Genomic DNA, 27,789 nt, shown 5'->3' on the forward strand with positions numbered 1-27,789 from the left:
AGTGTGTGTGTGTGTGTGTGTGTGTGTGTGTTAGCTCTGTGTAGGAGTGTGTGTTTTCAGCTGTGAGCAGGAGTGTGTGTTCAGTTCTGTGTAGGAGTGTGTGTGTGTTCAGCTCTGCATAGGAGAGTGTGTATTCAGTCACATGTCACACTTCTTCACACAAATAATATGCTTGTATGAACAATTTTTAGAAATTCTGCATATTATTATTTAGAAAACAGAAACAGAGCAAAAGTCTAAAAACACAAAACTCCATACTGTGGAGACCTGGAAATTACTCAAATTCAATACTTTTCCATACTGTATCTTTTTTCCTTTATTAAATCAATAAACCAAATTTAGAAATCCGGTCCAGATTTTTGTACAGTGTAAACATTATGACTTGGGTCATTCTGTTTTCTTTGCCTAACCATGGATGTGTGCAAATTATATGTTATATTTATATACACTGCCTGGCCAAACAAAGGTCACCACCTGGATTTCACTAAGCAACAAGGTAAGAGCCTCCCATTGGATAATTACTGCATGGTGAATATGTTTCAGCTTGCAATGAGTTATTTAACCCAAATTGATGCAGTGAGTAGCTTCTCATTTGTTAAACAACCATGTCGAAAAACATATCCTGTGGTCATGGAAAAGATGTTAATCTGTTTCAGAAGGGTCAAATTATTGGCACGCATCAAGCAGAGAAAACATCTAAGGAGATTGCTGAAACTACTAAAACAGGGTTAAGAACTGTCCAACGCATTATTAAAAAGTGGAAGGGCAGTGGGGAAACATCATCTTAGAGGAAGGAATGTGGTTGGAAAAAATCTTGAATGATCGTGATCGGCGATCACTTAAACGTGTGATGAAATCAAATTGTAGAAAAACAACAGTAGAACTCAGGGATGTTTAATAGTGAAAGTAAGAGCATTTCCACATGCACAATACAAAGGGAACTCAAGGGGTTTGGACTAAACAGCTGTGTAGCCTTAAGAAAACCACTTGCCAGTGAGGCTAACCGGCAAAAACGGCTTAAATTTGCTAGGGAGCATAAAGATTGGACTCTGGAGCAATGGAAGAAGGTCATGTGGTCTGATGAGTCCAGATTTACCCTGTTCCAGAGTGATGGGCGCATCAGGGTAAGAAGAGAGGCGGCTGAAGTGATGCACCCATCATGCCTAGTGCCTACCGTACAAGCCTGTGGGGGCAGTGCAATGATCTGGGATTGCTGCAGTTGGTCAGGTCTAGGGTCAGCAATGTTATGTGCCCAAAGAATGAGGTCAGGTGACTACCTGAATATACTGAACGACCAGGTTATTCCATCAATGAATTTTTTCTTCCCTGATGACACGGCCATATTCCAAGTTGACAATGCCAGGATTCGTCGCGATCAAATTATGAAAAAGTGGTTCCGGGAGCATGAGACAACACTTTCACACATGGATTGGCCACCACAGAGTCCAGACCTGAACCATTGAGAATCTTTGGGATATGCTGGAGAAGACTTTATGCAGTGGTCCAAATCTCCCATTATCAATACAAGATATTGAGAAAAATTAATGCAACTCTGGACAGACATAATTTTTGACATTGTAGAAGCTTGTGGAAACGATGCTACAGTGAATGCATGCCATAATCAAAGCTAAAGGCTGTCCAACGAAATATTAGAGTGTGTGACCTTTTTTTTGGCCAAGCAGTGTATTAATGTACATATATTAAAGATTTTATATATTTATTATTAAATTATATTACTATGAGGCATATCGTAAATGTGAGCATGAGAAACACATAGATGTTTTGGCTCAAACACATTGCACTCTGTCATTGCTGCGTAGAGGAAGTTTGGGAACATTAACCCTCCAGGACATTTCACTCCTTGGATGCACAGGCTGTACTAACCATTCTTTAAGATAGCAGCAATAAAGTACCCTACAGGTAATCCCACCGCCAAATAATGCCGACGTATGCACAACGTAGGAAACCTGTAGCGACTATTACAGCGCTGTGACCCTGTTCTGCAGACCGAGATGCATTGGTGTAGTGTAAAGTTTAGTATAAAGGTAGTTTCTCCAGACTTGTGTAGTATAAAGTTTAGAATAAAGGTTGCTTCTCCAGACCTGTGTAGTAAAGTTTAGTATAAAGGTTGTTTCTCTAGACCTGTGTAGTATAAAGTTTAGTATAAAAGTTGTTTCTCAGGACCTGTGTAGTGTATAGTTTAGTATAAAGGTTGCTTATCCAGACGTGTGTAGTGTAAAGTTTAGTACAAAGTTTGTTTCTCCAGACCTGTGTAGTGTATAGTTGTCACAAAACACTTGCCTCCCGTGAGTCACGTGGTTTGGCCCACCACGTGGAGTGGGAGGGTCTCTGTTTAGTTGTGACCATGCCTGCACACCTGCACCGGGTCAGTGTTGTGTCTGTGTGTATATAAACCCGTGTCATGGAGTGCAGTGCGGTCTGTCCTTGATATGTTCGCCTTTGTGATGTGTTTGTCTTTGTAAATGGTTGTTTAGGTTCACGCTTGTTAGATGTTTGTAAATGTTCACCGTTAATGTCATGTGTGAGTGCCAACATTGTCTTCATCATGTTAATTAAAATCTGTTAATTAAAGTTTAGTGTACAGGTTGTTTCTCCAGACCTGTGTAGTGTAAAGTTTAGTATGAAGGATGTTTCACCACACCTGTGTAAAGTTTAGTATAAAGTTTGGTATAAAGGTTCTTTCTCCAGACCTGTGTAGTATAGTTTAGTATAAAGGTTCTTTCTCCAAACATGTGTAGTATAAAGTTTAATATACAGTTTAGTATATAGTTTAGTATAAAGGTTGCTTCTCCAGACCTGTGTAGTGTATAATTTAGTATAAAGGTTGCTTCTCCAGACCTGTGTAGTGTATAATATAGTATAAAGGTTGCTTCTCCAGACCTGTGTAGCATAGCTTAGTATAAAGGTTGCTGTTCCAGACCTGTGTAGTATAAAGTTTAGTATAAAAGTTTGCTTCTCCAGACCTGTGTAGTATAAAGTTTAGTATAAAGGTTGTTTCTCCAGACCTGCATAGTATAGTTTAGTATAAAACTTGTTTCTCCAGACCTGTGTATTATATAGTTTAGTATAAAGTATAGCATATGGTTTACTATAAAGGTTGCTTCTCCAGACCTATGAAATGTAAAGTTTAGTATAAATGTTGCTTCTCCAGACCTGTGTAGTGTATAGTTTAGTATAAAGGCTGTTTCCGCAGACCTGTGTAGTGTATAGTTTAGTATAAAGGTTGCTTCTCCAGACCTGTGTAGCATAGCTTAGTATAAAGGTTGCTGTTCCAGACCTGTGAAGTATAAACTTTAGTATAAAGGTTGTTTCTCCAGACCTGTGTAATGTTTAATATAAAGGTTGCTTCTCCAGCCCTGTGCAGTGAATAGTTTAGTATAAGGGTTGCTTCTCCAGACCTGTGTAACATAGTTTAGTATATAGTTTAGTATATTGTTTAGTATAAATGTTGTTTCTCCAGACCTGTGTAGTTTAAAGTTTACTATAAAGTTTAGTCTATAGTTTAATATAAATGTTGTTTCTCCAGACCTGAGTAGTATAATGTTTAGTATAAAGATTGTTTATCCAGACCTGTGTAATGTAATGTTTAGTATGAAGGTTGTTTCTCCACACCTGTGTAATATAAAGTTTAATATAAAGCTTATTTCTCCAGACCTGTGTAGCATAGCTTAGTATAAAGGTTGCTGTTCCAGACCTGTGAAATATAAACTTTACTATAAAGGTTGTTTCTCCAGACCTGTGTAATGTTTAGTATAAAGGTTGCTTTTCCAGCCCTGTGCAGTGAATAGTTTAGTATAAAGGTTGTTTCTCCAGACCTGTGTAGTATAAAGTTTAGTATAAAGGTTGCTTCTCCAGACCTGTGTAGTGTAAAGTTTAGTATACAGTGGTGTTTTTAAAGTGTTTGCCCCTTCCTGATATCTTATTTTTTTTACATGTTTGTCACACTTAAATGTTTCAGATTTAGAAATTCAAAAATTCAGAAATTCAAATATTAGACAAAGATAACGCAAGCAAACACAAAATGCAGTTTTTAAATGAAGGCTTTTATTATTAAGGGGGAAAACAAATCCAAACCTACATGGCCCTGTGTGAAAAATTGTCTTTTGGAACTTTTTGGAAGGTGTATGTCCCATTACATCTGGTGTAAAATTAACAAAGCATTTCAGAAAACGAACATCATAGCAACAGTAAAATATGGTGGTGGTACTATGATGGTCTGAGGCTGTTTTGCTGCTTCAGAACCTAAAAGACTTGCTGTGGTTAATGGAACCATGAATTCTGCTCTCTACCAAAAAATCCTGAAGGAGAATGTCCGGCCATCTGACCTCAAGCTGAAGGGTTCTTGGGTTCTGTAGTAGGACAATGATCTGAAACACACCAGCAAGTCCACCTTTTGAATGGCTTAAGAAAAACAAAATGAAGACTTGAGTAGCCTAGTCAAAGTCCTGACCTGAATCCGATTGAGATGCTGTGGCATGACCTTAAAAAGGTGGTTCATGCTCGAAAACCCTCCAATGTGGCTGAATTACAACAATTCTGCAAAGATGAGTGGGTCTCAATTCCTCCACAGTGCTGTAAGAGACACATTGTCAATTATTGCAAACACTTGATTGCAGTTGTTGCTGCTAAGGGTGGCCCAACCAGTTATTAGGTTTAGGGAATAATAACTTTTTCACACAGGGCCATGTAGGTTTGGATTTCCCCCCCCCCCCCCCCCTTAATAATAAAAACCTTTATTTAAAAACTGCATTTTGTTTACGTGTTTTAAATTTAAATTTGTCACATTTAAGTGTGACAAACATACAAAAAAAAAAAAAGATATCAGGAAGGGGGCACTTTTCCACACCGCTGTTGCTGTTCCAGACCTGTGTAGTGTATAGCTTAGTATAAACTTTGCTTCTCTATGACCTGTGTAGTTTAAAGTTCAGTAAATAGTTTATAGTTTATATAAACTATATAAAATCTAAACTATATAAATATAGTTTAGTGTAGTGTTTAGTATGTAGTTTAATTTAATGTATATAGTTTAGTAACTTGTTTGGTTCATAGTTTAGTATAAAGGTTCCTTCTCCAGCCCTATGCGGGCGTCGGCAGCGTTTGGGAGGAGCTTGGACATCCTCCGCTGCCTGGGGCGATCGTTTAAACTGTTCAGCTGCTGGGCTACTCACCTTCAGCTGGGAATCGGTGTATTCGATAGCTAGACATGGATTTGGGCGCAATGTTATCACGAATTGGAAATGGAAACGTGGATGAAGTAGAGAGGTATTTGCAAGCTTACAACACGGAGGTGAGTTCCTGAAGTACGCAAATTACCCAGCGTTAGCTAGACGGCTAACTGGCTAAGTGAAGAGCTCTGGGCTGCTAGCTAGCTAACCTAACACAACACACAACACTAACCTAACCTAACCCAACCCTAACCCTGACCTAATGTAACCTTAACCTTAACCTTAACCATAACCATAACCATAACCCTATAACACGTTAGCAGCTTTAGTAAACAGAGGCGTTGTTAGTGGTGTCGGGTTGTTTTTACTCGACTGGATATCGGGCTAATATACGAGCTAACGCAGCCAGCTAGAGGTCATATTTAACGAAATAACTAGACATATCAACATATTTTACACATAAGATTTGCTATATTTTCATTAGCTTTGCTAAATCAGTTCACTAGCCAGTTTGCTATCTAGTGTGTTTATCTACATTTAGATAGCGTTTAGCTAACTTAGCCAGCGTTAGCTAGCTAGCATGAGCAATTCTGTGTGTGTGTGTTTAGTTTGTGTGCTGTGTGTTAGAAACGTAAGATATCACAATTTTAAGTTAGTTACAAGCGCAGGAACGAACCCCAGACTTTACCCCGTGTTACATGGAGTTAATGAGGACGTAAAGGTGTGTGAGAGCAGGATACAGCGCAGAGACTGTACGTGCTCCAGGAGCAGGGCAAGGTCTTCCCGACAACGCCCTCGTCGTCTCCATTTCCAGGGTGCACACAACTAGTCTTCTACTGCTGTATGTTGGTGCATGTAAGTCGTTCTGTATAAGAGCGTCTACCAAATGCTGAAAATGTAATTTTAGAACAAAAACCAGTATTGGTTAAAATAGTGTGTTAATGTAGATAGATAGATAGATAGATAGATCAATTCATTCCTCCCTCCCAGAGGGAAACTCAAGAATTAAGTTTATAGATGCAGTTTTGTAGTGGATATATTAAACCATATGATCCCATAACATTTTATTGCAGTCATGAAATAGAGAATGAATATTGATACAAGATGTACAGCCCATGTCTATAGTGTCTCATTGCATGTGTTTTTTCTTTGTCATGTTTATTACATGTTTAAGACCTCTTATTGTCGTGAGTTAAGTGACCAGCTAGAGACTTCCACACCTTTTGAATGTCCTGTAGGATGATCTAAACTAGATTCAGATCCTCTTCTACTGTTTACATTGCCTTTCAGAACTGCAGGACATTCACCTTTGACCCCAAAGAAGAGGCAGCCCGAATTGTGAGTACAGGATTGACACTTTTCTCATCTAGTAACTCAGTCTTTTTCCCTTTGAAACTGGGGCTGTCCCTTCTGCCTTCTGTAGCTCATGGAAGCAAGTTTGGTTGGAGGAGTTGGTTGTTGTTCACTCTGGGTTTTGTTTGGTCTCTCCCGAGCAGAAGCTGTGCCAGGGTGTGCTCACGGTACTCACCCGTTCCGCCCAGCCCCGGTATCTGTGCACCTGTCTGGAGACCATGCGCATCCTCTCCCGTGACAAGCATGTCCTGGGGCCTGTAGCTACCCGGGAGGGCATCCTCACGCTGGCAGGCCTGGCCCAGATCCGGCTTCCAGACGCCGACAGGCAGGCTGCACGGGAGGCAGAGTCATCGGTGGATGAGCAGGTGGTGGTGGAAGCCCTCAAGTGCCTGTGCAACGTGATGTTCAACAGCATGGCGGCCCAGCAGGTGGGTGTGGACATTCGGTTGGCGCAGGAGCTGTGCGCCCGCATGCGCTCGTCAGGCTCCACCCACCACGAGGTGAGGCTCTTCTCGCTCCGCCTGCTGTTCCTGCTCTCCGCCCTGCGGCCGGACATCCGGGGAGGCTTGTGCACAGAAACGGGTGCCGTCGGCCTGCTCACCGACGTGCTGGAACGCATCCTGGACATCGGCTGGGCGGGGCCTTATGAAGTCACGCCCCCTGATGGCCATACCCCACCTATTCCGCCGGAGAAGGTCGAGCAGACAATGGAAGCCCTTAAAGCTCTGTTCAACGTCACTTTATCAAACTCCAGCGATGAGGTGAGGATTGGCTCTGCCTGTCCTAGCTACACCAGGACTTTAATTTTGTTCACAGTGCTTTATAGATTAAAAGCACCTGTTTTCTGTAAACACGAGGAAAGCGTACTGGAGGTTGTAGTGAAAGCAGGGTGCAGTGTCCATACCTGACTTCGAAACTGTACCCTGCAGGTTTCAAATGTGTGCTTTGACTACCCGACCAAAGAGCCAGTCCTCAGACACGCTGGTGAGGGCGACTGTGTGCCACTGGGCCTCATGCTGCTTTTCTGGGCAATGTAGCACCAAGAACACCCTTTTAAATGGTAGCGCTAGTATTACACTCTCTCTCATTTTGAGATGACCATAACACTACGGTGAGTTTGGGAACAAGCCGCTGTTTAGTAGTGGCTGAGGGGCCGTGTCCTGCAGTCTTCAGCCTAAAGCTTTAGCCTAATTAAGTTCGGAGAGCTCTTGTGCCTGTAGTGGGCCTTGGTGCCAGCAGCCGTGTTAGGTTTATCAGTTCAGTGATCTGTCTAAGGACCCTCTGTTGCGTCGACCGTGATTGGTTTCCTGCACCAGAGGCTCTCAGCTGCAGTCCTGAAAAGTCTGTGCGCTGCACTCTTGTTTGCTCTGCGGTAACACAACTGGCCCGAATGGGCAGGTGCTGAGCAAGCTGAACCAGAACCCCTCAGGACTGGGACGGAGAGCCAGGCCAGATGAAATCACATGCTTTAGGGTTTTAGACATTTCTGAAACAAAAATGACAATAAAGGTGAATCACCATGTCTTTGTGCAGAATAAAACTCTTTTAAACCCATTTTTACATTTTGATAAACAGTTCTGAATCATCATTTTCTTAAAATTTTTTGTTTCCTGTTTGTTTATTCAGTAACTTGATGGGAAGAGGTGACGGATCACCCCCCCCCCCCATGACCCCATTCACACCCTCTCAAACAGTCTCAGTGGTAGTCTTATGTGATTATTATTTACTTACAGTATCCATCAGTCCACCTACCCAAATTACCTTTGAATGTGTGGCTGCCAGTTTTTGTGTTTAAAATGAGTGGTGTTTAGTGTGAGTCACCATTCTAACGTGCCTTTATTTCCATAGCACAGTGACCACCAGTTGCGGCTTATCGCAGCTTTAATGAGGCACATTTTGATGCTGAGGGCTCAGACAGAGGAGAAGACTGAGGAGGTTCATAGGTAAGTGCCTTGCCTGGCATGCCCATAAACAGTTGCCTGGTGAACTTTAATCCGAGATTGTATGGTGAAGGCTAGGAGTCTGAGACCACTCGTACGATAAGTGAGGGGTTTGCTGTGTTTTAAGGGTGTCAGTCATCGGTGCTATAGCTTACGTCTGGGTAGAAGACCTCTTAAGGGTGTAGGTTTTATTCTGAAGTAAGATGGGAAGTTGCACATGCTCTGAAGCTAACCTTTAACAAGCCTCATGATGTATTCAAATGCCTGAGCTGTGAGTGTGAGTGAGGACGTGTCTTTATTTTTGATTGATTAATGGTGCACCCCTTTGCCCTGTGGAGAGCCGGTAAACGCCAGCTCTCCCCCCTCACCACCAACACACATACTGTCTGCGTGGGTGGAGCTCATTGTGTGTGTGTCTCTGGTTCGGTTGCCAGCCCTTTCACACCTCTGGAATGTCCTGCTCTCTTGACACAAACACACAATGCCTTCTATCGCACTGCGGCCTGGCCTGCTATATTCTGTCCCGGAAACAAAGCTTGTTGAATGCTGTGAAGCAGGTCTGGCCACTAGTCGCTGGGCTTTTCTTATTCAAATGGTTCCAGGAACCAAGAGCCCCACCCCCGGTCAGGTTTTTCCAAAATGGCCAGGCGCGTGAACGTTTGGTTGGCTGGCGTGGCACACGGACGGCTGCCAGCAGCATGTAGCCTGCACTGTGGCCTTTGAATAAAATCACTATGCAAATACGCGCAGGTACTTTTCATTGTCCGATTCTAAACTGGTGCTGACACCAAACAGCTGTTTGATGACGCAGCAGAGCCAGACATGGAGGAGACAGAGTTCTGATGCAGGCCAGAAGGACAGAGCACAGCGTAGCACACTGCCGTGGTGTTTTAATACCCTATGTAAGAAACAGGCACATGAGAGGCTCCTTCTGACTGGTTGACCCTAAGAATAGTGCGTCTTTACACCGTGAGCATCAGCTCCTGTTTACTCACCAGGCCAGCACTGCGTGACTCTCAGGGCTTGTCCTCTCCGTGTGTCCGTGTGTCCCAGCCACGCCATAAACCTCCTCAGCAACCTCCCCATGTCCTGCCTGGACGCTCTGATCCACGTGCCTGTTCAGGGAGGCCTGGAGAAATACGGAGGCAAGAATATGGATGCTGTGCAGGTGCTTGTGGACTTCATGGAGAAGAGGATTGACAAGGTACTGAACGGGGCCACGTGCCCTAACGAGATGACCTCGTGACCTCCACGGCTATAAGCTGCACCGCTCACGTTTTCGTTTTCCTCTCAGGGGTCCAACTACAAAGAGGGCCTGACGCCAGTACTCAGCCTGATGACGGAAAGTTCCAGATACCACAGGGAGATCCGCAGATACCTCAAAGCTAAGGTGCTGTCGTCGAGTAGGAGTTTTTGCTTGGGCAGATGTGCCCAGCTGTGGCTTCCTCTGCGTTCTGGGGTGCCAGGTGTAATGTATGCTGGGTTAACCTGTAGGTTCTGCCACCTCTAAAAGACGTGAAGGAAAGGCCCGAGGTCGGCAGCACCGTGCGGAACAAACTGGTGCGCCTCATGACCCACGTGGACATGGGCGTGAAGCAGGGCGCGGCCGAGTTCCTCTTCGTCCTTTGTAAGGAAAGTGGTGAGTGTTGGTCTTACTGACTCTTTTGAAGATGAGTGCAGGTGTGAGGTAACCCAGATGCAGGCTCTTCTACCATTTAAAAGGAGAAATGAATATATTCATTATCAGTTATTGCACAAGCCAGTCAGAGAATGCGTAATGTGGGTGTTTCATTATTTCATGTGGTGCTCTACTGTGTCTTGACTCTGACACGTCACCTTTTCTGTCCCAACGTTCCGTAGTGGACAACCTGCTGAAGTACACGGGCTATGGCAACGCGGCGGGGCTCCTGGCGGCCCGGGGCCTGCTGGCAGGGGGCAGGGGCGAGACGGAGTACTCCGCAGACGAAGACTCTGATACAGAGGAGTACAAATCGGCAAAACCATTGTACGTGATGTCCGGGAAGGGACGTAGATTAAGCCCCATTTTGGACTAAATTGCAGTGCCCTAATCCTAATCTGGGTCTGTGAATCTGGTTCTTTAACAGGCAGCTAATAATCTGGGTTATTAGAGATGACTGTGTAAGTGTGCATTGTTTCTGGTTAGCATTAACCCAATCACAGGACACATCGAGGAGCCGATGCCCAACCCGGTGGAAGACATGACGGAGGAACAGAAGGAGTTCGAGGCTCAGAAGCTTGCCAACATGATCGGGGAGTTGTCACGGTAGGAACCGTTCATATCGTCACACCCTACGTCTCGCTACGCGATGTTTTTAAAAAGTAAATAAATAATAATTAAAAAAACAGTGGCAAACCACAGTAGTTTATCAAGTGCAAAGATGTTTATTTTGTGAAAGTGCTGACTCCAAAAATCCTATAACACCATCATAGATTGGCTGGTGTGGTGTCTTACGACTGTTGTGTGTCTGTGGGCCTGTTCTTCGCTACCCTGAGCGCGTACGTCACCCTGCTCCTCTGAGACGCTCCGGTAGAAGCTCGCCGCACTCCCGTCGGGAGGCGCGCCGTGCTTCTCTGCAGGCTCATTACGGCCGGAATCTCCCGCTGCCTGGCTCCGTCTCCACGGCACACGCCCTTCAGCTTCTCCGGCCCCGCCGCGTTAATTACCGGCTAATTGGTGTACGCGGCGGGGTCGCAGGCACACGGCCCTTTTGTCCTCCGCATTCAGACTTATTTATTTATCTTTTAAATACATATACGGCTCTTTTGATACAAGGCTCGGGGTATTGAGTAAAGGTGCCAAACGCGGGCCTGAGATGAGAGCTGGCTCAATTAGGGTGGCTTTGGTGTGTGTGCGCGAGCGCGCGTGCGGACGCAGCGGTGGGGGGAGGAGTTAAAGTTTGCAAACACTAGGTGACGTCATTGTTGTGCTCCATCTATAGGGTGTCTGAGTCATAATAAGCAACGTGTGCCCATGAGAGTCAGATTCCTTCCTTTAGAATGGATCGCTCTTTCTTTCTTTTCTCCCCTATTCTTTGCGGGTGGCTAGGCAGAGGTGTGTGTGTGTGTGTGTGTGTGTGTGTGTGTGTGTGTGTGTGTGTGTGTGTGTGTGTGTGTGTGTGGTGAAGACGGTCCACAGTCACCCCAGTATAGCTGCTCAGGAGACAGCCAGGGCCCTGCAAGAATGCCCCCTACCCCCACTCCATTGCTTGACTCGCTCCAATTAGCCCTGACTCACACTCACTCACACTTCTGTCCAGTTCATCAGCTCTGGAACTAATTAGTGTGCGTCTGTGTTTTAAGGGTAGAGTTGAGACTTCTTTCAGACTCGTTAGCTATTGTGTACAGACACCTCTAGCAGTGACCTGAGTCTGTGATGTCAGTTGGTTTTGTCCCCCTGAGAGATGTGCAGAACTTTACTACAGCTCTCCAATGGTACTGATGATGATGATGAGATGATCTGGGCACTTGGTATTCTCCAGACACCTTCTCAGGTTTATTAAAATTCTCAATTTTAACATGGGGGGGGGGGGGGGTTTGTTAATGTACAAAAGTGTAGGTACTGTAGTGTGTCCTCTTTCTCATGGTATTTTGCTGTTTTCTAAAAGAATTCTCTATTTCAAGAATGCAAAATGGTCTGAGCTCAGGAATGAAGTGCAACTTTAATTTTCTAAGGTAAAATCTAGACTCTTCCAGACAGGTTTTGTAAATAACCTGGAATTACAAGTTAATTTGTTCCATGTTTATTTGTTACACATTGCAGAAAATAAATGCAAATGTGCCCTTTTTTTGGCAAGCTTTGATTGGATAATGTTCTGATAACTCATCTTAGGCTTTGCTTTGATTGGATAATGCTTCGATGAATCATCTTAGGCTGAGCTGGTGACACGCGGTGCAGATATAATTGGATTAGCGTGGAGGAGTAGCCATGGCTTTGAAGAGATTAGAATGAGTACTGATCCAGTAATTAAACTGCAGCGCTGGGGGAGAAAGGCTGTAGCCCCCCCCCCGAAAGGCCTGGGTTCAGGCCGGGTGGGGTGGGGGGTTTGCAGGGCCGTCTCTGGGGCCGCGAGGCTGAGGGCTCTCGCACGGGCGGATGTGAAGGACAAGGAAGATGTTCTGCACATCAACAGGCTCCTTTTCGAAAAAGGAGCTGAATAGCACTTACAACAGATGGCACAATGGGAATCTCTGAAAGAGCAGGTGGATTGTGGTGACAAATTGGTGGCATGAAAGGGGTGAAAAAAAAAAGAACCCCCCCCCCCTTCACGATGTCGCATGACTGGCAACAAAAGCATCTTGATGTGTGTTTACTGAAGCTGCTAGCTGTCATTGTTTTCACACATGTTACGCGTTATTGAATTGATTCCACCTGTTGAATTATCTCTCTTTTTTTACATGGTACAGGTTAATTTACAGTTAAAGGGGGAGGGGCAGATATAAGGGGTACATATCATGCCTCTGTGCAAAAAGGGGAACGTGTTGGAGTTTTGTTTTTTTTTTTCCCCCCTTCTGAAGTCTGTGTATAAATAAAAATGTTTTCATAACGTAAAATTACTTCAAGGTGTATGCAAATGAGCGACTACACCCTTCTCCTTCTACAGGCAGCAGCTGATCAGGCCAATGGGAGTGAGGAAGGATGGCTCACTAGCACCCCTAGAGGAGGCTATCCACACATGCCAGGTTGCTGATGGCAGCGAGTCCGATTCAGACTAGCATGAGCCGGTCTTGCTCACTCGGGCACCGAGGAACGCCCCTCCCCCCCTCCCAACCCCACACGCACACCCTCAGGGAAGTGCATCAAGTCCGACACCATTCCGTGTCGGTCCCGGACAACGATGGAGTTTTCCACGGAGGCAGCGGGAATGTGCTGTCCGGGAACTTTTGTCCTTTTGTCTTGGTACGTCGAAGATCTCCTGGGTCACTAGCAGGCCTTAGAGGTTTAGTTTCCTTATCCAAGGTGCGTTGAAACGTTCAGATAAAGCTATGAGGGAGATCATAGAAATGTATACTGTCAAACAAACACCACCTTCTGTATCTTTTTTTTGTTTGTTTTTGTTTTTTTTAATTGGTTGCTGTTGGTCCTTTCTTTGCGCGGGGAGGGAATTCTGTGCCTCATTCCTATGGGCCATAAATACCTAAAGTTCATAACAATTAATAATCCTATTTTAATCTGATATAATAGCCATTTGTGAGCATTGGTCCAGATTGGATGTCTTCTGTAGGTGGATTGTAGATTGTCTAAAGACAGAGACGTGGGCTCTACACAGTAAGTGTAAGTTTAGGGCCCTGATTCAGTGTTGCTTCTAGAGACACGTTTAGAAAGAGCGAAGATGAGAGAAGCTATGAAGTGGTTTCCGATGTGTGCAGGGGACAGCTTGGTAGTCTATAAAAGTCACAAGCAGCACTGGGGATGCAAAAGTTGGTTCGCTCAATATTGCACGCAGTATTGTAACATCATCATAGTGGCCTTAAAGTAGGATTTAATATGTTGCGGTCCACTCTACCTTATAAATGGATGTTAGTCAATATAATGTACTAACCTTATGTTTTCTGAAGAGGGTTGGCTGTAAAGTTCAACTTGCTAATTTCTGTTCACTCCAGCACCAAAAAAGAAGTATGAACTGGTAAATGGGCTGAGTGACTATTTTTTTAGACACTCCACTGGTTCTTCAGTTACAGCTCTTGGGAGTGCCGTCTGGTTAGAGCTTTTAACCAGAATGATCCTCACTTGTCGTTTTCAACAAACATGCCATATTTGCTTATGTTTATATCTGTAACGCTGGCTTAACCATTTTCTACACAGATAAATGCAAGACACCTATTACACAACATATACCACAAATGTATGTTTGGCACAGAAACTGTTATTTAATGATGTAGAAAACAGCAGCACATGCAGGGTGAACTGGCCCATGTGTAAGGAGAGAATGAGATGTGGCTTAATTCTAACCAGTTCACTCTTTAATTGCATGTAATTGCAGATAAATACCTTGAATTAATGAATGTTTCCATATTATTGATTTGCACTCAAATTAGGGGTGGGGTGTGTGAGACAATCACTGAAGTCAAGATTCGTTTCCTTACTTGACAAGCCGCCACCCTGCACTGGTAGCCCAGTTGCCACCTGGAAACCAAAGGGGAAATCTTACTACTTGGCATCTTATGGGGTTCAAACCATGTCTGCTTTTGTAAAGTCTGATTAAGAACACATGGATTCTTTAATGCTGTTTCCAAAGTTAATTGTATTACTGAAGCACATTTACATAATATCCCAAATTTTGACATTAGGTACGTCCAGCTCTTATAAATGCGTTTTTGTGGCACAAACCGGTCTGGAGTAGTTTCTTCAAGTATGTTTAATGTTGGTTGAAAAAAAATGTAACAACTAGACTGAAACATTCACAAGTGGAGTCACTAGCAGCCTTTCATTAAATATTTTTAATGTCAACAGTATTGATAAAACAGGTACATCACCTATAAAAACAGCAATCTCTGTATTCCCAACAAGGAGGGGAAAAGTGTGTTTAAGCTGTCCAAAGTGGTAATTTACATGCACCACTTGAAGATTAGTCTCTCAGCATGGAACACTTCAGGGCAAAACAGATCAACTCAAAGTGTCAAACCAGAGGACTTCAGTAAGAAGTCTAAAACACCCAGTATACCCAGCACATGGGAGGGAGAGATCACATGACCATTCTCTCAAACACTGGAAGGCAAAAATGTCTATTCTCATACACGCCTTGCACATACACAGGTGCACATGGACCCCCCCAGCTCAGGGATCCTTTATTGCAAAGCAGAGGCATTTACTAAGAGGTTTGGAGGAAGGCTCCAGTTGTAAGGCTCCCCCTACACACACAGAGCAGGGCCCCACACCTTCAGGTCATCACACCTTCCCTCTCTTGAGCTATTGCGCTCCAAACACCCCCCCCCTCTCCCACGAGAACACACAAACAATGTCCCATCCACACATTACCACCCAAACAGGACGTCCCATTTACATGTTGCCACTGTATGGCTTTCTTCTCACCGTTTTCAGTGAGGTGCCCCAAAAGGTCTCTACTCTGATCTCATTACCAAACAAATGCACTGTTAACCATATGCAGAAACAAGTTTTCTCGAACTAAAATAAATTAATTAGTATTTTAAAGATTTATTAAAATGGTCCCAGAGGTAAAGAAGTGCTGATTGTTTGACCTTTAAGAAATAAAAACAAAATCTGAACCCAAGCAAGTACAGGATCACAATGAAGTGTCAGACCAGGCGGCCGTAGATACTTGGCACGGACGTCACTGGGTTCCTGCCATCGGGCTCTGAGGAGTCGCTCTCCTCGCTGCTGCAAGACGGAACTGGGCCTCCAGAACTGGACTGGGCCGGCCTCCTAGCCTGAGCCTCAGCTCCCAGACTGCTGCTTTGCTGCTGGTCCATCTGCTCTCCTTCGCCCGACTGTGGATCGCTCATCATTGCGGGAAGGGTCTGGGAAACAAACAAACAAAACAAAAAATGACAACACTTGTTTGAGTGAAATCTCCGTCAAGCCGCAGCCAGCTGGCCAGCAGGCGTGGGCACACACCCCTCCCTCCTGGCTGTTCAGCAGGTCCTGGATCTCGGCATGCCAGCCCAGGATCCGTGCGAGGCGGCTGACCGAGTCCACCAGGTCTCCCAGCTCCATGTAGTCTCGTCTCCGGAGGGGCTTGCGCTCAAAGGGACCCACCGCGTGCCGGTTCAGCAGGAGCCGTGGCACCGTGGACCTCACCGTGTTCACCAGGCTGGCAAAGGGCTCAATCTGTCCCAGGAGACAGGCACACAAGTCAGCACGAAACCAGCAACCCTCTACTCTCTGATGTTCCCACGCTCACCTGCAGGGACGTGCCCATGATCATGAGTAGGTCTGCTCGAGGAAAGTCTCTGGCGTGCTGGAAGTATTTCTCAGGCAGATCTTCTCCGAAAAACACGACGTTCGGCTTGACGGTGGCGGAACAAAATGAACAGGTCGGGACACCGTCACTCATGATGGCTTGCTAACATCAAAAGACAGGAAGAGAGAAAACAAAAACACCCATAAAATATCTATATATCTCTCTCTCTCTCGCTCTCATTAGTGCCGCTGCACACCTTGGCTTCTTCCGCAGGAAAGGCCGTGTAACACAGGTGACAGGACGCGCTCGCAAATGTCCCGTGGGCTTCCACCAGTTTATCCTCTGGAATCCCACACACTGAACACAGCAAAACAGCTCTCACACGCATACCAATAAAAGCCATACATGCGCATAAACCACATCCTTCAAAATGAGTATGAAACTACCAACGGATGTCAGTGAATTCATACGGTTTATATGCAGGTATGTATACACATCTGGATGCATGTTATCAGTCGTGCTCATCAGCTGCTCTGTTCTAGAAAGTTCCAAATCTGACTTTTTTCGAGGCCGTCGATGTTCTGGGAGTACATGCGGAGCAGGAGACCCTTCTGGTGCAGCACGCGGATGAAGTAATGTACGTAATTGGGCCGATGGCGGCCCGGATACAGCTCCTTAGCCAATGAGTAGAAGGGTCGAGGGTCATCGGAGAAGAAGTCAACGTCGAAGACGGCTTCTGGGTAGGGAAGGTTGTATTTCGCCAGGTTGGCATACAAGCCTGTCCCTGGGGTCCTGAGGGGGTTAAAAAAAATCTTCTGGGTTTCAGAGAACCAGAGATTAAGTCTAAGGCTAGATGATAATTTACTTTAAACTTCAATAGCCCTTGGAAACATGTTGCCATAAAAAGGGTACGAGTACATGAGTAGGGGGATAAGGGCGCGTCACCTGAAGTCCGGGATGCCGCTGGCCGTGCTGATCCCGGCCCCGGCCAGCACCACCACGTTCCGTAAGCGGCCCAGCTTCACGAGCCGTCCGATGGTGTGGAGAGCCCCCCGGGGAGAGGAGCGGTGTGGGGCCCTGCTCACAGGGCCCGAGAGGGGGGTGCCGGGAGACGGCACGCAGCCTGACGAACCCCCGTGGACATCAGCCCCTGCTTGTGAGGACCCCCTGGGAGGAGTAAAGGTAAGGTCAGGGTTTGGATTACGGCGGCGAGGACTAACGAGGAAACAGTAATTAGCTTAATTAATAAATGCTCTCTTGGTAATGCACCACAGTACATGGGGCAGGTTACCATGCAGCGCTTGGAAGGTACCCTTGTCCAGGGCAAAAAACCCCCCCCCAAATCAAAACACAGATTAACAACCGTATCCTCAGTACAGCGAGGACAGACACAGGGTTTCACAGGTGCTGTGTAAAGGTTTAATATGCAGCAATTAGAGCGCTGAAGTACCAATACATTTTTCAAGCCCATAAATATTTGATATTTTTTATTTTTTAAGTTGAAAACATTGACCTAAGAATCCAAAGCTGCATCACTCTGTCTGTCCAGTCGTGTCTCACCGTGTTAACAGGGTCTGCTGTTCACTGACACTCATCAGGCTGAGGTCATCCAGTATGCCTGAGTGTGTGGCCCGACCGGGCTGGGCCGGGTCACAGGGGGTGCCGGAACCGTACACCACGGCGACAGAAGGCGGGCCGCCACACCTCTCTCTCCTACCCCTCACCTTGCTCATGTCAGCACCTGTACACACACACACACACACACACACACACACACACACACACGCAGACGCGCACGCACAGACACACACACACACACACACGCAGACGCGCACGCACAGACACACACACACACACAGTCATCAAGCCCAACGAACCGGCAGCATCACCACATGCCATGACGCTGTCACACCAAAACAACCTGCATATTTAGGAACACGTGCTAATGCCTCTTGGGTATTTTCAAGTGTAATAAACACTAAGCACCACATTATCCTATTGGACTAAAAAACAAACAAACTCTTGTTTATGGGATCTAACAAATGGAAACAACACAGGCATGGGTTTAACCACTATTACCCACGTCAAAAAAGTTATTTTTAACAATATCATAACATAGCAATAACTCAGCACACCATATTTTAGGGGCCCTTTGATGTTTCTTTGAATTTCGTTCCTCAAACCAGGCGAGCGTATATAGACACAGTCAATAGTTACCAGCAGACTGATTTACAGGGTGTTCTTAAGAGCAACACAGGGGCTTTTCAGATTGAAAACTAAACGATCTTTTGACTGTGCAGCATAAATGCACACAAAAAAGAGGGAAAAAAAGAAGTGTTAAAAAGAAAAACAACAACAAAAACAACACCTGTTAGCAGCCTAAAGAAATACCCCTTAGTGACCCCTTAGTCTCTGTCTTTTGGAGAATTGTCCTGCAATCCCTACCAAACATGAATGACCTAGTACACACTTTTTCCCACATTTAAAAGTTTGTAGGTTTGTTTTGTTTTTTTTTAAGAATGTTTCTTCTGTCGTGATTTGGACCGTCCCAGATCCAGAAGCGTTCCTGCCCATATTTAAAAGACAGTTCAAATGAAATCACAGCCCAGATCTTTTGTCTCTTACCCCTGCGGTCAGTGAAAAGCCTCAGTGTTTTAAAACTGTCACCTCGCAAACAAAAGCTAATGGCTGTAATATATTTAGTGCTCCCCCTCCGTTCAGCAGCTATGCTAATACAACCCACATCTGGGGCAGCTTTACTGCCTGGGGCATTTCAAAGAGAGCAGGGGGGGGCAGGATGGACTGTGTGTCAACAATCTGAGCTGAAGAGAATCGAGGAAGCCGTACAAAAGACCCCCCCCCCCCCCCGAAAAGAGGAGTGAACAGGGAAAGATGATTTAGAAGTAAATTTCATTAAAGGGGACGGAGGAGTGTGGCTGGACATCTTCTGGAGTCTTTTCATGAGACTCTACAGATGGATGACAAGTGACCAAGGTAGAGGGAGGGGCTGAGAGAGAGAGAGAGAGAGAGAGAGAGAGAGAGAGAGAGAGAGAGACACAAAGAGATACATGCCATAAAACAAAGCCTGCGTCATGGCACATAAACACGATAAGGCAACCTTTTCACTGAGGGAGCTTATCGCGAGCTGGAGAAGAGCCATAATCCCATTCAGAGGGACAAAGAGTGCCGTTCGGCCGCGCGGATAAACCCAACGCTCCATGGGCTACGGAAAAGCAGCCGGACGAGGCCGCATCTGCGCGGCAACCTCTGCAACAAAGCCATTCAAAAGTAAAGAAAGAAAGAAATATTAAATGTATTTATTTGAATAAAGAGACAGTGGAAGACGTGTTGATTGAAACTGAGTTGTCCAAGTAGGAGCTCCTAAGATTAGGAGATCACACCTCATGTCTGTCTTCTCCAGCCCTGTCAAATGCATCTGGGATCACGGCTCATGAGACTAAACCTCCATTACTTTAATGCCCGTTTCTGTGCAGCTATTAAAAACAGCAGGGGTGGGAGTCCAGCGTGTGGGACCTCTGTCCACCCACAGTGCCAGTGCTGAGTAGCATCTATACATCACAGCACAACTTAATGAGACTCCACACAGACCGGCCAGCAAACTCCACCACAAAAAGAGGAACAAAACCGTGTGAAGTTTAAAACAGTCAGGCAAGACTGCCATTCACACTACACCAACAACAAATCACTAAAAATCTTATTACTCTTAGAATAAAGAATTAAGGAAATATTTGCTGTTAATGAGTCATTAAATGTGACTTTCTTTTATTAGGCTATATCTTATCTTGGCTAGACAACAGTAGAAAGGGGGCGGAGACAGAGCTGTGCACCGCTTGAGAGAGACTTTAGTAAATACGGGCCACACTGAAGCGGCTTTCCAAAAAGAACGAGGCGAAAACTAACAAGGCCAACAGTGTGACTGCAACTGTGGTGAGTAGAGTAGCAACCAGCAGGCAAGGAGGGAATGAGACAGTGGAGAGACACAGACAGGGTGTGGCAAGTCATCCAGAAGTTTGCCGACCAACACTGAGAAACAGCCCAAGATAAGTGCACAGGCCACAAACAAAAGAGAAGCAATAACAAAAGTGTTAAATGTCCATTTCAACAAGGGGCATCAAAAAACTATAACAAATGTTAGAAAGCTCCAATAGTGAGGCTGCAACTTCCCAAAATTATTACTGCTTTGAAAGCATCAAGAAATGGCACAGATGAGTTTTGTAAACACATCAAGTTATTTACCTTTGAGTGTATAAATCACTAGAGGTAACACCACCGTGTCCATAATCATTACAGGCGATTCCTGTCCCTGTACTCACACTTCCCAAATTGTCAGCTATGAACCATTAAATGAGCCAGGAGTGCTGCAAGTTAGAACTGCTCTCCCTCTCGCTCATCCACGCCCGACCAGAGACGTCACCCAAGTCTATGACACTCTGATCCCTCCAGAGCTGCCCCAATGCAGACACTGTGGTTAATGTAATCCCGTGGTGTGACAGACAGTACAACACCCTGCATGCGTTTTACCCCAAACACAAGTACTGCCTAAACCCCCTTCACAACACCCGGCACTTTCGCTGCTAACCTGCACCGGGCTCGTCCAAGAACTACAACTGGAGGTTTTGGGTGGGGAAAGGGGTCAGCCACTTACTCCAGAGTCCAAACCTTCGTTTTCTGGATGCCACTAGGCAGTGGTGCTTTCCAAACTACCAAAGCCTTCTGTGTTTCTCGGGTGAAACTCCACAGTACTGGACAGAGAGACCAAAAGCACCGTGCTGTGCTTTTGACCACTTACAAAGCAGCCAATACACCACAGAGGCATCAGAGACCGACGGAAACAGCAATGGGCCGAGGAACCAGATCATTTAACCCTTTGCTGTGTGATGCAAATCAAGCCTGGTTTGTCTCCGTTTCAAAATGTCCTAGTGGCCCACCAGGCGCTTGTCTCTGATCTCTACTGCCCCCTAGGTAAGTTCTGGCCATGGAGCTAGTCACCATGGTGACCACTTCAGCGCCAAAAGGTCTCGTCTTTATCCTCCCCCAGGCTAAAGACATGTCATTTAGTGTTGCCTCTTTGTTGGATTTTCATATGATACAATGCAGCTAATTTGGGCTTAATGTATTGTTTATTCAAGGTGCATGAGCACGTGTGTGTGTGTGTGTGTGTGTGTGTGTGTGTGTGTGTGAGCACCAACATTCAACGCCTTCAGTACTAATTTGATTAGGTCAAATTCCTGAGAAAGGCAGCACAACACACTGATGCCGATTCATCCAACACACCCGTCTTTTTGTTGCTTTCCTTATTTGGAAACCTTTTATGATACAGAAGCAAAAATAATGGCCAAGCAGTTGCAATTATTCACAACTACACTTACAAAAGTCGCCATTTCATGACTTTGAGACTGTATTCAAATCGTAGCATCAGGGGCCTAAATTTTGCAGAGCAGTCACGAGCAGACTAGCAACCAATATAATATTGACTTCATGCAAAGGCTGAAAACCAGACCCAGACTGCCATCTAGTGGCCCAACTAAAAACAGCCGTGTGAAGATTTTATGGAGTCGCTCTTGCAACAGTAAATCGATATAGTCATTTGTGGTATTAGACCAATTAAATGTTTTTCGTACAACTTCTAATATTAGTATACACCTTCCCTTGATAAAAAGCTCAAAGTAAAACCACAAACGGGTGATTATTACTGCTGAAACACTCCACCGCATACTTCTCACCAACAGGCTCGCTAATCTTTATTTTTGAACACTTGCTAGGATGATGAAAGCGATACAAAATATGATTAAAATTGTTTATATTGCAAAAACTGTTTACATTGTGAGGAATTACAAAAGGTATTTCCACTCTACTGTTTGCAGTTTACACAAAGGACGCAACCCACTTACAACGCACAGAAACACATTATCCATATAGATCATATATTTTCCCACATATCAAAATAGGTTAGCTGTAACTAGAGCAACGTGGACGTTTACACTAAATCCTAACCGTGAAGCGCCGTTCGTGCACGTAGAAGACGGAAAAGGGAACTGTAACCCTAGTCTACAGCAGCTCGGCCTCCTCACTTACACACCACGCAACACACTCTACACTGCATGGGACCGGGCTGCTCGTTTGATATGCTGATGCAGCGGGTTTAGGGGAGAAAAGCATGAGAAATTGCACCTCTATCTGTCTCAAACAGCTCGTTCCCGCGTGCTTCGATCCATGTGGCGAGGTTTATCACGTTTCAGCTTCATGCACACCGCGAACACCGGGAGAAACGGTCTACACACAGCGTCTCGTCAAACCTTCAGACGATAAAGCGTCAGGCTGAAGGTGCAGCCCGTCCTCCTCGCGTGAAGCGGCGCGCGGCCGCCGGGACGCCCGTCCCGTCACTTCTTCCACCGAGTGACGGAGGAAAGACGCGCGGCGAGGTTTGCACGTCCGGGACCGCATGAGCCGCACCAAAAGACGGGAAACACGTCACATATCGGGAGCGCGGGAACACGACGGCGGGGTTTGAATCGGCGCGCGCGACGGGCGTGGAACGACGTGAACGAGAGCGCGCACTTCAAAGCCTCCTCCAGCAAAAGAACCAAGAAGAGTCCAAAACCGCGAGCAAGGGACAGGACGTGGATGCGGCGTCGTCGAGCACGTGATCCTCCCTGCACGTTGCTGCGAGCTGCGAAGGAATAAAGCATAAATAAACAACAAACTAATATAAGAATAAAGTAGTGCCGGGATGCTGGCGCCACTGGGGCCCACACCGACCCCGCTGCATTAGTACCGAGCGGGCTGCAGCGCTTGCACGTTCACTCTTGGATGCTCACACACGTGATGAGGCCTCGTGTTTTCGCGACTGGTCTAGCCGATCTGTGACAGAAATGTAGCTACATGGGGTGCACCATGTTAGGGAGCAAAACGGGGATTGATATACACCATCGTCACGTGTGCTCTCCACAGCAGTAGCCGAACCAGCCTTCATATGTGCACAGGCCTCTCACGTCTTCATTGGGCCCATGCTCACTCGTTAGGCCTGTGTGCTAAATATTTCCCTCGACTCTCATATTGGAAGAAGCAGATGAGTCGCAATCACAGTAACATGGGTTGGTTTGTTACTGGCATGTACAACCGTCTGCAAATGAGGTTAAGAAAACGCACCTTTTCTTCGTGGAACGTCAGCTTTGGTGAAGATGGCACCAGAAAGGTTTATGATTATGGAAATGTCTCTCAAAATAGCCCACAATGACCTAAAGATCTGAACATTCTGCGTAACTGATAAATGATGACGCTGGTTTTATGGGACAGTGGTCTGTTTTTGTCTACTCTGAGACTTTTACTGACACTACAAACAGACCAGAAATAGCCCACCGTGTATTACTGAGGAATGCAGACCGTAAGTGTGATCTTGCCTTTGCGTTATTTCACATCTGACGTGACGTATGTAAGTGTGATCTTGCTTTTGCGTTATTTCACATCTGACGTAAGTGATCTTGCCTTTGAGTTATTTCACATTTGACGTGACGTATGTAAGTGTGATCTTGCCTTTGTGGATGTTTTCCGGCTTGCTTGAACAACATTGCTCTTCTCCGAGGCCTCGACACGTTTGCACTGCGCTTGATAACGCAAAACGTTTTCCTCGTGTCATTCAGTACAGCGCCGTATGGGTCACACGTGCCACTTTGTGCGTGCGGAGCTCCACGCGCCATGGGACGCGTCACTTCCTGTGTGATGTAGCTATTTACTCTGCTGGAGGAGTAGACTGGGTCGCCACGTCTCCGCCTGCACGAACATGGTCTGGACCGGACTTTTCACGGACCGAACTTAACTTCTAAAGGCGCAGCGTTTGTTTGCAGGACGCGGGCGGAACAGACCCGAGCGTCGCGACCGTGTCCGACAGTTTCCAGGTCAGACGTAAGTAGCCTCTTCGCTCCTCACATCCGTGTAGGTGTCGCGTTATCTAGAAGCTTTTTAGCTCATTAAGTTTCTGAAGAGTTTGAGAGAATTTCCGCGTCGTTCAGCGACTCCGGATGCGTAAGGTTGAAGTAACGAAGCCTTCGTCCCTAACTTTGCTCTTTGGTGAAGTGTTTATCTCCGCTGTTAGAAGGCTGTGGGCCGTCATGTCTACGTGTACTGGCCTTTGACACCAGTTGGCGTCCCAGTCTCATGCTGGTTATTGATTCTGGTATCAGGGGCCCACAGCGCGAAGGCCAGGTTTGGCTCGCAGACGTCTTCGGATAAGGTGGTGTTTTATTGTGTATGCTGTTTTACTTTTCCGCTGCTGGTTCAGTCCTGTATACTGGTCTTTAAAGACAAGGCGTTCACAAATGTGTGGGCAGGGTGTTGCCAGCGTTTAAGACCAAATACAAACCTGACTGTTCGGAAACTGGTCTGGTTTGTTCTCTGCAGCGCAGCAAGTTTGGCTTTTTGCTCTTCGTCAAACACTCCTTACGTGAAACACTCCATGCTGCCCCCAAACCTTTTTTTTTTTTTTTTTTTTTTTTCGTACCTTTCCAACTTTTTAAATTTGAAACATTACTCAGTCACTTCTGTCTCCTTTCCTTCGCCCCCAGAGAAACGATGAGTGAAGTAGAGGAAGGCCAACCCGATGTGCCTGCGTACTTAAAGGACGAGCCCCCGACAGGTAATTCATGTTATTTCAGGTGTCCGTCATACTTGATATGGATGTAATTACATTAGAGAGCCACATGGTGGTGCCCTTGTGTCGTACAGACCTGTGGCAATTTACGACCATGATCATGGCTTTTCTTTGACATTGGTTGTCAGTTTTCTCACTTGCAGACATGTGAGCGCTGAGTAATGAAGGGCTAAAGTAGTTAAAACAGCTTTAGAACTTTCTGTATATCTCCTGCAGGACTACTTAAGGGCAGGAGTACATAAAGCTTATTTATTTTAGCAGAGAATACCTCTCAATCAACCTAATTTAACTTCTTATATAAAAGCAATGCCACAGGTACTGGAATGTCCATCTTGGGAAAGCCGTCCTTGCCTCATGGACGAGGTCCTCTCCAGTACCCGCGGTTGTTTAGACGTAGAGGCTGAGTTTAGGCACTGATCTCCAATGCCACCTGTTTGTTCTTAACAGATGGTACTTGAGTGTTTAAACGGTCTCTTGCCTGCAGACTGAGTGGCTGGCTGTGTATCTGAACGTTTAATTTCTTTTATTATCTGATCACTCAAGTTCTTCAGTGTTGTAGGTCCCTCTGTTTATGGCAGCAGGGAGATTACTAGAGATGTTGGCTGGCTTTCTGTGAATAATCTTTACGTTTTGATTGTTGTTGTTTGTCCTACAGATGTGAACAAGGACCACCCCCAGCCGCAGGCAGGCATGTTTTCAAGAGTGACTGGGGGGCTGTTCAGTGTCACCAAAGGAGCTGTTGGGGCCACTGTTGGTGGAGTGGCCTGGATTGGGGGGAAGAGTTTGGATCTCACTAAAACGGCTGTCTGCACGGTTGCATCTGTTCCTGCCGTGGGGGTGGGGTTAGTAAAAGGGGGCGTGTGTGCTGTGGCTGGAGGAGTGACTGCAGTTGGTTCAGCAGTCGTTAGTAAAGTTCCAATTGGAGGAGCCAAAAAAAAAGACAAGTCTGACTGAAGTTGTTGGTGATTTTCACTGGTGACTTGGTTTAATATTCCTCAGAATAAGTGTTGGGGCCTGGGCCAGGCGTGAGAGCCGACCTATGAGATGGTGACCCTGATATGCTGGAGCTTGCGTCTGCTTCTTAGAAGAGCACCTCTGTTTAGTTCCTCACCAGGAGTGAGTTCCATCCAATGCCAGAAATGTTTTGATATGTAGCCTGTAAATTCAGACAGTGTGAAAGGTTGTGTTTTTTTTTTTTGTTTTTTTTTTTTTTTTCCCCTTCTTGAGTGAGAGACCACAGTAACAGTGATGTTCTACTACAGTGTGCCACATGTTGTGTTTTGAGACTAGAATCACACGCATTTGAGCCAGTGTCTTATTGCCACGTTACTGCAGGCCAAGTTCTGGATTAACATGGACATCACTTGGGTGCTGCAGAAGAAAATATCCCTCGAGTCTTGATGGCAGTGGACCTTGTTTAGTTTAATTCTGTTTGTGAGATTATTGCCTCTGGGGGTCCAAGATGAGCCGTACTGTGTTCTCATATCTTTGCTCCCTTCTCTGTCTGTCTACTGCTCTCTCCCTTTCTCTCATACACTCCCCTTCGCTCACACACACACACACACACACACACACACACACACACACACACACACACACACACACACACACACACACACTCTCATTCTGCCGCCTGCAGTACAGGGAGAACTTGAGACTATACAGGCATGAGCTAATGTAGTGAATACAACAAAACAGCAGCTCAAAGTTCTGTTGTCCCTGAATGTTTGGTAGCAGTCTCTACAAAAGCAATAGGTGTGTTTGCATTGCTGTTTATAGAAATAAATGTATGTTTTTACTTCTAGTGGATAATGTCAGAAAAACACAAACTGTGGGTCATTGGTGGACCGTAGCCATGGATTGAAGGCTGTGTAAGGGTTGGGGTTGGTTATAGCAGTATTTCTTTTTCTTGTGGAAAGGTTCCTAGTGGTTGTCCACTTTTCGTCTTGTTCATTTCGCAGTTTGATGGCTTACATGGGCCAATGTTGAATGATTGTTGGGTTTTTGTTTTTGTTTTTTTAATTTGATTGATAAAGTTGGGGCGACCAGAGTTTAGATCACAATTCTATGGTAAATCTCCATTTTGCTACAACCAAAGAATGCAAATAGTCTGCTTCTCTCATCTGCATTAATGCAGGTTATTTGTATAATAAAAAATATATATATTCTCTTTAGTTTTTTTAGATTTTATCAATGTGTGTATTCATCTTATGAATATAGAAGTCTTGAAGTATTGTGATTTGAATAAAGAAATGAAGTATATCAGTGTTTTGTTCTCCCCCCCCCCCCCCCCCCCCGAGGTGGATTGTCTTTCTCAGTGGTTACCCCACACAGTTATGAGGGGTCAGAACGGTGCCCTAGCTGGTCAACAGCAGCTGTTTTTAATTGAGGTACAGTCCCAAGGTCATTTTGACATGAGCTCTATGCCAGACACTTTGAGGCTGGGGATGTGGGGGTGGAGTTATGGTAATGAGTGAGTTGGTGTGTGTTTTTTAAAAGGAAGAAGGCTGAATTTGAGGTCAAGTGCCATGGCTGTTCTCCAGAAAGATAAAATGGAGGTCAAAAAAGTTAAGAGAATTGCATGTAAGGGCACACAAAAATGATGGGTAGCAATCTGGAGCCTTTTGGACTTTTATTTTGCACTGCGTGATGAACAAGGTTATCCAGAAAGCTGCTTGATGAAGTGAGTGGCTGGGGTTTATAGACAGACACTGCACTTAGTTTGCAATATGAGAAAATACGAAAATTGTTCTTCAGTGATT

The 27,789-nt window shown here is 45.5% G+C and overlaps 3 protein-coding genes across 6 annotated transcripts; 2 read left to right on the forward strand and 1 right to left on the reverse strand.

Annotated features, from left to right (window-relative positions):
- The first annotated feature begins 5,119 nt into the window (after window positions 1–5,119).
- Window positions 5,120–14,342, forward strand: ric8b (RIC8 guanine nucleotide exchange factor B). 2 transcript variants are annotated; one of them, XM_027029844.2, is made up of 11 exons: window positions 5,219–5,308; window positions 5,891–6,041; window positions 6,477–6,524; window positions 6,683–7,300; window positions 8,388–8,482; window positions 9,533–9,683; window positions 9,774–9,869; window positions 9,974–10,118; window positions 10,340–10,484; window positions 10,644–10,763; window positions 13,102–14,342. In XM_027029844.2, exons 2-11 carry the CDS (start codon window positions 6,030–6,032, stop codon window positions 13,211–13,213), a joined length of 1,542 nt encoding a protein of 513 aa, XP_026885645.2. In that variant the 5' UTR covers window positions 5,219–5,308; window positions 5,891–6,029; the 3' UTR covers window positions 13,214–14,342. The 2 variants fall into 2 exon arrangements, with proteins under 2 accessions (XP_026885644.2, XP_026885645.2); XM_027029843.2 differs by lacking the exon at window positions 5,891–6,041 and having other exon boundaries at window positions 5,120–5,308.
- On the reverse strand, window positions 13,847–24,059 carry si:dkey-103i16.6 (SIRT1 domain-containing protein). 3 transcript variants are annotated; one of them, XM_027029846.2, is made up of 8 exons: window positions 23,914–24,059; window positions 17,920–18,100; window positions 17,305–17,526; window positions 16,919–17,151; window positions 16,616–16,716; window positions 16,360–16,464; window positions 16,074–16,286; window positions 13,847–15,976 (listed from the first exon to the last, which is right to left on the reverse strand). In XM_027029846.2, the coding sequence occupies exons 1-8, from the start codon at window positions 24,014–24,016 to the stop codon at window positions 15,755–15,757; spliced, it is 1,380 nt and encodes a 459-aa protein (XP_026885647.2). In that variant the 5' UTR covers window positions 24,017–24,059; the 3' UTR covers window positions 13,847–15,754. The 3 variants fall into 3 exon arrangements, with proteins under 3 accessions (XP_026885647.2, XP_026885646.2, XP_026885648.2); XM_027029845.2 differs by having other exon boundaries at window positions 16,360–16,521; XM_027029847.2 differs by lacking the exon at window positions 23,914–24,059 and adding an exon at window positions 22,552–22,851 and having other exon boundaries at window positions 16,360–16,521.
- Window positions 24,060–24,098: 39 nt separating this feature from the next.
- Window positions 24,099–27,289, forward strand: tmem263 (transmembrane protein 263). Its single transcript, XM_027029848.2, has 3 exons — window positions 24,099–24,282; window positions 24,942–25,012; window positions 25,683–27,289. Exons 2-3 carry the CDS (start codon window positions 24,949–24,951, stop codon window positions 25,979–25,981), a joined length of 363 nt encoding a protein of 120 aa, XP_026885649.1. The 5' UTR covers window positions 24,099–24,282; window positions 24,942–24,948; the 3' UTR covers window positions 25,982–27,289.
- Window positions 27,290–27,789: the final 500 nt, after the last annotated feature.

This window comes from Electrophorus electricus, chromosome 4 (assembly GCF_013358815.1).
Source record: "Electrophorus electricus isolate fEleEle1 chromosome 4, fEleEle1.pri, whole genome shotgun sequence".
NCBI classification, from domain to species: Eukaryota; Metazoa; Chordata; class Actinopteri; order Gymnotiformes; family Gymnotidae; genus Electrophorus; species Electrophorus electricus.